The 12,862-nt window shown below is 40.1% G+C and overlaps 1 protein-coding gene across 1 annotated transcript; it reads right to left on the reverse strand.

The window, feature by feature from the left end:
- Nucleotides 1–1,028: 1,028 nt before the first annotated feature.
- On the reverse strand, nucleotides 1,029–12,551 carry LOC111610419 (carbohydrate sulfotransferase 8-like). The gene is made up of 4 exons (XM_023344609.1): nucleotides 12,341–12,551; nucleotides 7,281–7,446; nucleotides 3,325–3,365; nucleotides 1,029–2,537 (listed from the first exon to the last, which is right to left on the reverse strand). The coding sequence occupies exons 2-4, from the start codon at nucleotides 7,435–7,437 to the stop codon at nucleotides 1,557–1,559; spliced, it is 1,179 nt and encodes a 392-aa protein (XP_023200377.1). The 5' UTR covers nucleotides 7,438–7,446; nucleotides 12,341–12,551; the 3' UTR covers nucleotides 1,029–1,556.
- Nucleotides 12,552–12,862: the final 311 nt, after the last annotated feature.

A 12,862-nucleotide genomic window follows, 5' to 3' on the forward strand; every position in this document is an offset into this window, starting at 1 on the left:
GAACTTTTCCTGCAACTAACTGTGCAGGCTTTCTTTCATACGATGGGAGTATTAGGAAAACAATTAAATAAAATTATGAGAATTAACTTCTGTCTAACATAAAGAGTATTTCTGGATCAGTTTATTTTCTGTGTGCATGCTCTATATTCTCTAACTCTTAAACCAGGAAAGCTTGGAGAAATGCGGACTTGATCAGGGACTTTTATCAGACCTGAACCATTGGTTTCATGACGGCTGTGTGGGAGACGGAGCAGAACCGTTTCAGGATAAAAACACTAACTGGACATTTTAAAAACAGACTCAGGTTTATTGCTGTGAGAAACGCATGTTGTTGTGACGGCAGTGTTGAAGCTGGTAGTAAAAACGTAAACAAAGACTCATTTAAGATCCGGAGCCTGAAATTCACTCCTTACAGTGTTTGTGTTTAACTCTGGGGGATATTACAAGCATGACATAAAGTATATTCAGCTTTTTGTCTCTCTTTACCATCATGATTGTCATTTTATCTAAATATTTAACTAAAATTACAAATATACTAAATATTTAGTAGTTAAATATTTAGTTTACCCACTAAATATTGGTAAACTCCCAATAGTTAGTAGTTTAGGTGCTAAATATTGTTTGCTAAATATTAGTTTGTAAACTAAATACTTAGTTATTTAAATTAGCTTGTTAATTAAATATTTAACTTGTAAGTTTCTGAGAGGAATCCGATGTGATCAGCTTCACGTCTAAATGAGTCTGAACAGGCAGAACGTGGCGTTGGCTCAGCAGGTCCAGACATATGAATGTTCCTGAAGGACCCGATCGATCCATTGATCTGATTATCAGCCTTTACCGTAATCCAGCTATCTGATCAAATTCTCCTAGAAAACCTCAGTGGAAGTCCAGGGATTGTCTGGTTCTGGACTCAGAATAAATCTCAGTTCAGACCGTCCATTAAAGGGGCAGTATTAGGTTTTTTCCAGGCACATGGTGCCATTTTATAGAATAATCATCTACGTTACCTTCAGTTATTATAAAAAATTATATATTAACCCTTTGACAACATTTTAATACATTTTTATCTGGATTGCAGTGATAAGTTGCTCATTTAATGAGCTCAGCTCATGCACAGTTTCACCAGGTGTTTGCTAATTGCTGCTGGCTAGTCTGAAGGAGCTGAGTGAGGGAGCCGCAGTGGAGGGCAAGAGCTTGGAAGCTTACATTGAAAAAAGAAAACAGGTGATCCAACTTAAGAATTTTTTTTACAAGTAATCAAATTAAGTTTATTCAAGTAAATATATTTAATATCTTATGTTAAACAGATGTAAAATTCAGCTTGAAGATTTTAATTTGATTACATATAGCGAATACATTTTTTTTAAAGTTGGAACTTTCAGTGTAGAAACTGCTGGAGGAGCTTCGCCCTTGAAGGCGGGGCTAGGTCCACCCAGGTGTTTTGCACAGCTGAATGGTTGCCTGGTTTGTTTTTGATGAGGAAATAACATTATAACATGATGCAAACCTTTAAAAAAAAGTCAATTTTACATGATACTGTTCCTTTAAGGTGTAAGTCAGTGCAGGTCAGGGAACGGTTTGGGGTAGCTGAACATCAGGTAGTCCCTGTAATAAAACTCAAACACCTTCTGCCTCTCCGTGTGGTTCAGCTGGGAGAAATAATCCTGCATGATTCTGGACGAGGTCCGATTCGCCTGCGGGTTCCTGTCCTTGAAGTCCGGGAAGGTGAGGTTTTGCGGAGCGCCGATGCCGCGCAGCAGGAAGTCGGCGTCCTCCTGCAGGCTCTCGACCTTCCCAATGAAGTCGTAGGGGATCAGACACGGGCTGCAGAGCTGGCCGACCCGCTCCCAGTGGGTGTCCATCCCAACGGGTCGCTGCGCGTCCAGCAGGTACTGAATGAACTCCCTGAACGTGACGCCGGCGCCAGTATTCAGAGCCGACTTTGTGGCGTTGGCCCGGTACCTGGAAATGATGGCCCGTCCGAACACGGGATGATAGTAGGAGTTCGGACTTTCAAACTTGTCCCGGAAGGCCGCGACGAGCCGCTCGAAGGGCTCCCTGACGAACAGAACCTTGGTGTAGGTTCGCAGTCTCTCGGCGATACCAGCCCGATCGTAGCTGTCCAGCCGCCGCAGCTGGTTGCTGTAATGAGCTGCATCGTGAGAAATATTCTGAATGGACCGGGCTCTGCCTGCCAGAACCATCAGGACCCTTTTCCAGTTGGAGCAGCCGGCTTTCGGCACCTCACAGTACAGCAGCCGGAACCGGTCCTCCACGTAAAGCCGGGACACCTGCTGCAGCCTGACCTGCCGCCTCCGGTGGACCGGCTGGTACCCGGAGCAGACATGGTTCAGCTGGCGTCGCCGAGACTGCTGCTCCGGAGAACCTCCAAAGGGGGCGCTCTTCAGCAGCAGCTTCTTGTGGCGCTTAGTGACGGGCTGCTTCTTGCCCAGCAACGGGTCAGAACAACGATGGAGGACAGGCGGGAAGCCGGGGGAAAGTCCTGCTGGGATGTCTTCAGTTTGCCAGGATGTAACCTGAAACACAGAACAGAACCAGAACCAGAGTAAAGAGCAGAGACTAGAACTTCTGAACCAGAGTGAAACTGCAGCAGGAACTTGAGGGGGTTTTCACACCTGATAGTCCTGTAGACTCGGTTCGATTTGGGACTAAAATTAAAACGTTTGCTACATTTTCGGCTACTACGCTTCGTTTCCACACTTCACTGTCAAATGAACTAAACCCCTTAAAAAAACGTTCCCCTCCTCGCCTGTGGTGGCGCTGCACCAAGAACCACTGAAGGAAACAACACAAAAATCTACGAAGAAGACACAGAGCGCAACTTTCTTCAGGATGAAATGTAAATAAAAATGGAGTGGCGTCAGATTTGATGAAAATAGTCGAAATAGTAGAGAATAAAGTCATTATGAGAATTAAGTAATGTGAGAATAAAGTCGTACGAAAATAAAGTTGAAATTATACGAGATTAAAGTCATCATATAATTTTAATATTAATAAAATTGTAATGATACTACGACTTCTATCTCATATTATTTTGACTTTATTCTCATAATGCTACTTTATTTTCAATCTTATTTATTTTTCTTAAGTTTTTTATGCCCCTAATACTCCATACATACATATTTAGGTTGCACAGATATTCAGCATCCTGCCGTACGAATTCACAAAAATGTCAACATTCCCCCAGAAACATAAAGATAGAACCATTTATCAGTTTATCAGCAAAATACAAAGGAAACGCGTTTCTGTTGCTGCTGTAATGCTGCATGTGTCCAGCAGGTGGTGCTGTGGCGCCATGCTTACCTTCCGTTCAGGCCATGAAGGAGCTTTAAGGACAGGAACACCTGAAACAGCAGAACAGAGAGTTGAACATGTCTGAGTTTTAACTGTAGCTCTTCATGTCTGTGTGACGGAGCCTTTGTCTGGTTCTGGTTCTGGTTCTGGTTCGGTGTCAGTGAGCCGTTCTGGTTAAATAAAGATGAAACTGCAGAGGTTCTGCTGCCTCAGTGATGTGACAACGCACATCCTCTAAAAGCTCTCTCATGATACTTTCCAGTCACACTGGCAGATTTTCAAATATTCATGAGGCGACCATAAATAAAACATGGATGGAGGGGATGAGGAAGGCGGAGAACAATTTAAATCCTCAGGAGGAATCATCCAGAACCATCCACAGGAACCATATTCATAACAGAACTGGACCAACAACACATCCTTATATTACAGCTGCAGATTTTCTGTTCCACATATTTCGCTTCACATGTTCTATTCTACATGTTATGTGGCCCATTAAATGTTATGTTGCTGTATAATTTACTCGTATATAAACAGGGAGACCTGAATCATTTACTAGATTTTGTTATGAGACAAAATTAACTGTAAAAAAATAAACTTGTTACTTGTCTACATATTCAGGAAAGGAATAGTAAGGTTTAAAAAGCACATTTTATTTTAAAAGAGCATTGAAATCTTTTTTTAAAATTATATTTAAATCTCAGTTTATGTGTGTAATTTGTAAAATGTGACATCTGGCTAATTTTGTGATAAGTGTTAATTATGTTATTAATTACTATATGTTAATGTTGAAATGTTTTATTTTTCTTTCAGTTAGGAAGATTAGTAACCACTTCGCTGGAAACTATCCTAATAAATATTAATTTGCACATGTTCTGCTCCACATGTTAGATTAATTTGTAACAGCGTCACAATTTCTGTTCTACATTTTCCACTGCACATGTTCCAATTAACAATTTCTTCACATTTTGTACTAATTTGTACCAGCTCCGCATGTTCCAACTGCACATATTATCTGCTTCAAATGTGCACATTAAACTTCGAGATTGAATATCAACCTCGAAGTTGACATTCAAATGTGCCGGGTTCACATGTTCTGTTAGACATATTCTTTCTTCCATCTGCACATGTTCTGCTCTACATTGTGTATTTGATATTTCCTGCTATTTGTGTTCTATTCTAAATGTCCTGCTCCACATGTGCTCGGTTCACATGATTTGCTAGATATATTCCATAGCACATGTTCTTTTGCACTTGCTCCTGCTGCACATGTTTCTTCTTCACATGCTCTATCCACATTTTAGTCCTTATACTCTGCTGCACATGTTCTACTTTAGTTGTTGTGTTTATTTGTATGAGCTCCACACGTTTCAGCTACACATATTCTATTGGACATGTGCGGATGGAACATGGAGGGGCAACATCTGGAACAGAAAACATTCCTGCTTCAAATGTTTCATCTGCATGTTTTTTTCCCACGTTTCTAACAGATTCTGATGCACATATAGCAGCCCTGTACTCTGTTGCACATGTTCTGATGCACATATAGCAGCCCTGTACTCTGTTGCACATATTCTGATGCACATGTATTAGCCCTCTGTTGCACGTTCTGCTTTACATAATATATTCTACATATTTTGCTACTTTCTTCGACTCCCCCTAGTGGTCTGGAGTGAGTTTGCAGTTGTTTTTGCTGTTATTTCTGTGATTGCAGAGTTTTTGTGTTTGGTGCATTTTATTTGAAGTTGCAGCATTTAGTGTTTTGTTGATTGAAGGTTTTGCTTCTATTTTCTGTTGTTTCAGCATTTTTTTTGTTTGCATCGCTTTTCCGTTGTTTTTGTTTTTCAAGTGTTTGCAGCTCGTTTAATTTTTGCTGCACTGTTTGCACCTGTCGGCCACCGCATTCTGTTGATATATTTCAGCTCCACATGTTTCAGTTTCACTCTGTGATGAGGTCATGACCCTAATGCTGCAGGAACATGAGAGGAACCTTCATGTGACTCTGCGAAAGCAAACCAGGAAGTGACGGGTTGCTGTTATTTCATCCCAGAGGACCCGACTCCTTCATTTTCCCCTCCATTGATCCAATTAACAACAACGATCACGTGGTCAATCCGCCTCATCAGTCTCACACCTCATATTTCTGTAAACACCAACGTTAACACATCGGAGAGTTTGGACGGAGCTGCTGCAGTTTGTTTTTTTTGTTTAATAAATCATAAGAGACACAGAGCGCAGGGAGGGAGTCCACAGGGACAGGGTGGGTGCAGAAAACGGGGCAAGAAACAGAAATAGATCAGAAATCTTCCAGAAGACTTAACTCCATCCTGAAATATCGTCTGGGTCAAGCTTTGTCTCCACTCAGCCGAGTATTTTTGGTAGTTTCTCGTGCAAATATTTTTTTTTTACCATAATTTGCAAGCTCCAGTTTCTTGCTGACAAGTTGAGTTTTGTCTTATTTCAAATGTACTAAGATATTTGCAGCAGAAACTAAACCAAAATCACTTTTTTGGTGAGATTTAGTGTTTTTGCAGAGTGACTGTTCCAGGAAGTAAAGGAGTTAGAATCAGGTCCAGACGTTAACATGTTGGTTGGTTTTAAAAACCAGTCCAGACTTTCTGCTCTCTGTAAACCAGGCAGGCAGATTTCTTGACCCCATCAGTTCCAGTTTAAATCACACAGGTGAAACAGCAGCCGACCAATCACAGTCATGCATCCGGAGCTGCAGTTTTAGACTAATATCCACCATCTTCCAAGGTTTATCGTAGCTGCAGACTGTAACACATGCAGCAGGAACACTTTGTTTACTTTCACCATGATCGCTGTTGTCATGGACGCAGCCCAACTCCACAGAGGGACTTAATGAGTGGGACTCAGGTGAAGCTGGAGCTTAATTACAGGTAGAAACTCTGAGCTCCACCCGGCCCACTTAAAGAGCTCGTAAACCTCTGCTGCAGTTTCTAGATTACCTTGGACTATCATCCTTCCTTTAAGTCGTTAAATCTCTGCTTTTAAAATTCAGAAGTGCTTAATTATCACATGTGAGGGCTCTGCAGCTACATAGCTGCCAGAATTGTTTATATGGGGGCAGAAAGAAGGTTCTGGGTTCGAATCCCAGCCTGGGGTATTTCTGCACATAGACTCCCAGATTTAAATCCCATCTGATGTCTCTGGAGAAATCTAGAACCCAACGGAGCTTAAGAGGTTCTGGGCAAAACTGCCCAAAGTACGGCTGCAAGTAACAATTATTTTATTTATCAATTAATCTATCAATTATTCTAATTAATCAATTATTCTGAAGATTAATCTGATATTTAAAAATCATTTTTATTTCAGCCTTTTTCACAATGTTAGAAATACATTAAAAGATGCACATAAACTAATTCTTTACATGAGAAAATAAACATTTATTGCCTAAAATGCAATAAGAGCATTCCTTTAGTGATAATTTGTAGCAAAGCCTGTAACTAAAAAATACTTCAAACTTCAACATGTGAAAAACTCAGAGCTTCCTGCTTAACTTATCAATAAAGTTGAGGACTTATCTATTGATTATTTTATTAATTAATATAGCAAAAGGTGTTTAATAGGCGATTTTTACAGGATGTGAACAAGGTGAAGCTAACATGATGCTACTTCAAGAGTTCTGGGAAGACAAAGATTATTTTAATCTTAAATGCAAAATATGTTTTGCATATTTTTGCCTCAATTCCTGCTTAACAATGTTGTTCTTTCAGCAATTGAGTCTGTAAGTTAAAGATTATTTTATTACTAAATTAGTTGATGATTATTCCAATAATCATGATTATTCTGATTAATTGTTTTAGTCCTAAAAATTAGACTCTGGTTAATAAATTAGACGATGATGAGCAGACAGAGGAAGGAATGTATCTTTTAACAAACTAGAAGGAGTTTCAGATTCACACTCAGACTGACCCCAGACCAGCCGACCCAACAAAGCCAACCTGGGTTCTGTTGCTGCACGGAGTCGGTGAGATGTTGCAGGACGACCAGAAGCAGCAGCGACCCGACTCCCAGGAGAAGCAGACTCCAACAGAGGCGAGGCCGGAGTTTCATCCTCCTCACAGAGCCCTGCAGTCCCACAGACTGGTTCCGGATCATCCACAGAACCTGAGGACAGGAGGTCACACCTGGGTCACCACAGCTGCAGTTAGCGACTATTTTAGTCATCCATTAATCAATTATTCTAATGATTATTCGCGTATATAAATAAATGACACATCTTGCAGATTTTTTATTTAACTTCTTAAACATTTTTATACAATATTATAAATACATCAAAAGATGCAAATAAAGAAATAATTAAATTTCTTTTTTAAATTAGAAAATAAATACCTATACCTAAAATTCAATAACAGCAATAGTTAGTGTGCGTTTTCTTTATTATCTTAAATGCAAAATGTATAGATACTGTATATAAATTTACACTTTTTTTTAACAGTTTTTGCTTCCTTACTGCTCTGATTGAGTTATTCTTTCAATAAATGCCCTTTTTAAGAGTCTGTATTCTCCGGTTAACAATCAAATATAATACATCTTTCAAATGTTTTAAGTTAAATAATGAGCCAGTGAAACTTTTCATCAATATGAAGAAACTATTTACATAAAACAAGCTCCTACCTTGCTTAAAATTTACTTGTAAGTTAGTTTTGTCTTATTTCAAGATATTTCCATTAGAAACTACAACAAAAAATGTTGTATTTTGCAGTGTATCCCAGAAACTGCTCCCAAACTCTCTGAGGATGTTTCCAGCGTTTTGTCGGATAGATCCTCTGGCCTCCTCCCGCCTGCCTGTGGCTCCGTCAGCTTGGAGTGGAGCCCAGCTGGGACATATTTATAGATCAGAGTGCTTCAGGTTATTTTTATCCGCAAACACAGAAACAGAGGAGGTGAAATCAGATCGCTTCTGCAACCTGCAGCTGTTAACCGCCTTAATCTGCTTGAGGATTCCTGACTCGGAAATCTGAACGTTTTATCTCTGGAGCAACAATGGTCACAAAAATCTGATAATAGAGCAGAGTCACGGATGACGGAGAAATATGTCAGTGTTAACAATATGATGAGTTTAAAACAATGTTCTGTGAAATTGTTACATTTTTATTGAGACTCAGGTTAAGCAGCTAGTTTACACATTTCCAATCGGACGTGTGAAAGCGCAGAACGAACGGCTGCATATTTATACTATTCATCTGGACAAATGGCAAAAATAAAGTGGCGGATAGCATTGTGCTATTTGTACAACAGCATATTAGCACCGTTGCAGACAGAAAAAAAGTACTAAATTTCCGCCAAAAAAAATGAAAATTAGATTAATCTTAGAAATGTTTGAGAAAAAAACTTGGACATTTTTGAGTTTGAAGAGTCAAAAATTTGCGAGAAAAAACTCCTAAATTTTGAGACTAGTCTTAGATTTTATTTTTAGAAAAACATGGACATTTCTGAGTCAAAAATGTTACATTTTTGGAGTCTTTTTCCTAGTTTCTGTTTTCTTCGCTATTTAAATGGCTTATGAGGTCATCAGGTTTCCTTGCAGGAAATGGAAGCGTTTCCATTCAATAATCAACAGCCCTTTGACTGTTGACCCACAACAGCAGCTCTGCAGGATCGAGTTTATTTTAATAATCCCATAAAATCCGACCTGATCCGGGATTTATTGACTCTCTTGGTCACAGTGTCTTTCCTGCAGCAGGAGAGGCGGTTTACGTATTATTCCAGAATATGGTCCACAACCATTTTTCTCAAATTCTTCTGCAGAAGATCAAAACCTTCATCCACATTCATTGCAGTTACCTGCATATTTGCAGGTTTGTGATAGATGGATTAAGGATGCAAACAATTAATCTACTTACGATTAATTGTTTATTAGATTAAAATTAGTTCTGATCTATTGACCAATAACATTCTCTCTTCTTTTAGTGTTGTAGTTTGACCTCCATTCAGCAGAGGGCGCCGCTGGTCATGCTTAAGCAGAACCCTTACTAGAATGGCTAGAGTTAGTCCACTTTGACGTATACCTATATCGGCTTCGATAGTCCAACTGGCCTGAAGGATTTTCTCTAGCAGGTGCTTTTGTTCAGTAAATAGGGCCATTACCTTATCAGTACCCTGGTAATGGCCTCAACGCATCTCACAGTTGCACAATTGTTCCTTAGACTTCGACTTCGACTTCGACTGACTTTGTTGTCATTTTCAACAGTATAAAATATGAATATAAATCTAAATATAACATATAAAGTGCAGGACTGACAGTAAAATAGAAGTTATTTAGCTCTGTACATGTGCAAGGTATAAAGTGGAGACCAGTTTTTGAGTGCAGTCCAGTTAAGAGTTCAGCAGTCTGATGGCAAGTAGGAAAAAGCTGTTTCGGAACCAGGTGGGCCTGCACCGGATACTGCAGAACGTCTTTCCAGAGGGCAGCAGGGAGAACAGTCCATGGTGGGGGTGTGAGGGGTCACTGATGATGTTTCGGCCTCAGGACACGCATCCTGCATCGATGGTTGACCTGACACTTCGCCCTTTTGCCTGAGCTGGGTGTGGAAGGTTGTTGCCGAAGCAGTTTCTCCTTGTGTGCCTTCTTCTCACTCACATGAGAGTTACCGAACTCTTTTGCAAGCTCAACCAGGAAGTCCACCCGTCTCTCCTGCACCCCAATGCATGCCTGATAAAGCACATGTGCATTCAGTGCTGCCATGTCAATCATGTTTGCCAGGTTTGCTGACCAGCTGTCACATAGTGATGGAACCTTGGTCACCCCCCGCAAGATTATGACTGAAATAAATGCCATTAGTTCTTGTGAACTAAATAGGTGAAGCAGTCACCTATTTATCCTCCACAGCACAAAAGGCTGCATGCAAATTTGCATGTGCAAAGTCTCCCAGATTTCTTTTGCTTACCCTTTTTGCATGATTTTTTTGAGGTGGATCAACACAATTAATTTGGTTAGTTTATTTCTAAACTGTCATGTTATACCCTCTTAGCTTTATTTCAAAGAGAAACATTACTAATTTCTTTTAGAAAAACCTTTGCATATTTTTTGAAACAGATTCTATGTTTTGCAAACTCTATGTACATTTGGCAAAATGACCTGGATAATGCAGCACAACATCATGGATCAGCTGCAAAAGGTCACATCTCTCCAAAAACACTTCATGTATGCTTCAAAAATAAACTGAAGAGCACTACCTACAGGAGACCTGATCTCCTGCTGGTATCATAGATACCCACCCCCAACATGGACTATTCACATTCCTACCCTCTGGCCTGACGGTCAACGACCACATTTACAATTGAAGAAGGGATGCTAATTTGAGCCATCAGAGTCGTCAGGGTGGACTCCGGCCTTTTGGCCCTGTTGAGCCGATATGGGAAGGACTCGAAAACTGTATCATCCTAGTGTTAATACAGAAACAAAGATGGCGGAGGGATTACAAGAACACAAACGGTCCAAATTGGAGTCCAGTGTGGGGTGAAAACACACTTTATGCAGTTTTGTTTTGAATATTATAGGCTCCTTAAGACTGTCTACCATTAAGAGAAAACTAAGTATAAAAAAAAAAGCCGCTTATCAAATAATCATTAGTCAATCGAAAAGATTTCTGAAAAGTAAACCTTTCAGCCAAAAATGGTCTCTGGAAGTGAGACAGAACCGATCTGGGCTTCTGGAAGTTAGAAAGCTGCGGTAAAAAAAATAGCTGAATCATGGCAGGACTCGGACTCTCGGCCCGAGTCTCTGCAGGTCTCAGCCCTGCATCAACATGTTTACAGTCTGCAGGTCACCATGACGCCGCCGGTCCGATGAACGACCCCAGCAACAGGTCGGATCGTGTTTCCCTGAGACAAACAGGAAGTCAGCTGGGGAGAGATGATCCCTCTGAGGATTCCTGCAGGAGTTTATTACTCTGAAACAGGATAGGAAAAACTTCTCCTGATAGGAACCTGGAGAAGTTCATCAGTTTGAAATCAAACTGACAAATTATCTAACAAAAACAATATATAAGAAGAAGCATGAGGCTCCTTAAAATGTCCTGGTGGACGGTTGTGTTGACTTTAGAAAACCCAGAGGACCAGAACCAGGAGACCATATGGCACCCAACATGGATTCTGCTCCTCTCCGCTTCTCCTCGTACAACAACATATTAGGGCCACTGGAGACCGTTAAAAAAAGGAAGATCAAATTTTTCAAAATCTCAGAAACTTTCTAGAAAAATTACAGAAATTGCAGAGTTTGAAAAGTCAAAACTTTTCAACTTTTGAAACTCAAAACAGGTTCTCTCTTCTTCTTCCTTCCACTAGATTTTCTGTGAATATGCTTGAAAACAGAACTAATCAACTTTTTCAGCAATGACTTTCTGTGGCTCCTTATCAGGATGCAGATGGATGACCCAGGTGCCTTAAGTGTCCAATAATATTATTTTTCTAAATATTCTCATTTTCTGAGACGGGATTTTGTGTTTCTACTATCTGTAAACCATAAACATTAAAATTACAATAAATAAAAGTTTGGAATGTATCACTAAGCATTATGATTCGGTATAATATGCGAGTTTCAATTTCTGTTCTAGTTGATAATGAGGTCGGATTTTTCAGTTTTCAGATTTTTTATTTAATTTTTCTATTTTATCCAAATCATATGGTCATTATAGGTAGAAAAGGGAGGTGTAAATTTCCGCCAAACAACTCAGAAATTCTGAGATTAATTCTAGAAAAACTTAAAATCTCTGAGTTCAAAAGCGTAAAATTTTAAGAAAAAAAAACCACGAATATTTCTGGAAATTTTCTGAGTTTCAAAATTTCTAATTTTTTTATTTGTCTTATAATCAAAATCAAACTGATTTATTTTCCAATAAATTAATTTGCTGCGGATGAAGCGGTGCTGTTCTGGTTTAACTGGCGCATCTCAGTCAGGTCCAAAACAATCTGCTTCAGGAAAATCAGCTGGATCCTGTTCTAGTTGATCCCGATAAGAACCGAACCTCGGTAGTAACAGGTAAGACCTGACACTCACCTGAATCCCGGATCGGCTCCAAGTTCGGGTCCGGCATGGACCCTGTGCGCCGGGTGCTCCGCTCTGGGTCAATGATGATGAAAAATAACCCTGACAGAACCGAACAGAACCAGGAACCGGTGTCGGTTCGATGAAAGCCCTCTGGAAAAGGATCGATAACGCCCGAAGTTCCGGATCACAACTGGATTTCCACGGAGGATCAAACCGAACATCAAGCTACAGAGGAGAAGACACTGACCGGAAGTTTACTACCGGTCCCTTCGCAATAAAAGTCAACCATAAATCCGCTGCAGACCTGAAACAGTTAAATCTCCAGATGATCCAGAACTTCTCAGAACTTGTAATGATTTTCAGGTTCCTTCACTGGTCCACGATCCGATTCAATTCCAGACATGAAATAATTTATTTTTTAAAGGTTTTATTGGCTCTAGTGGCCTTTATTTGAAAGTAGTTCGACAGGAAACAGGGTAATGAGAAAGGGGGAAGACATGCGACCACCGTCCTCGGTTGTGCTTTGCCCCT

This window comes from Xiphophorus maculatus, chromosome 2 (genome assembly GCF_002775205.1).
Source record: "Xiphophorus maculatus strain JP 163 A chromosome 2, X_maculatus-5.0-male, whole genome shotgun sequence".
Taxonomy (NCBI): Eukaryota; Metazoa; Chordata; class Actinopteri; order Cyprinodontiformes; family Poeciliidae; genus Xiphophorus; species Xiphophorus maculatus.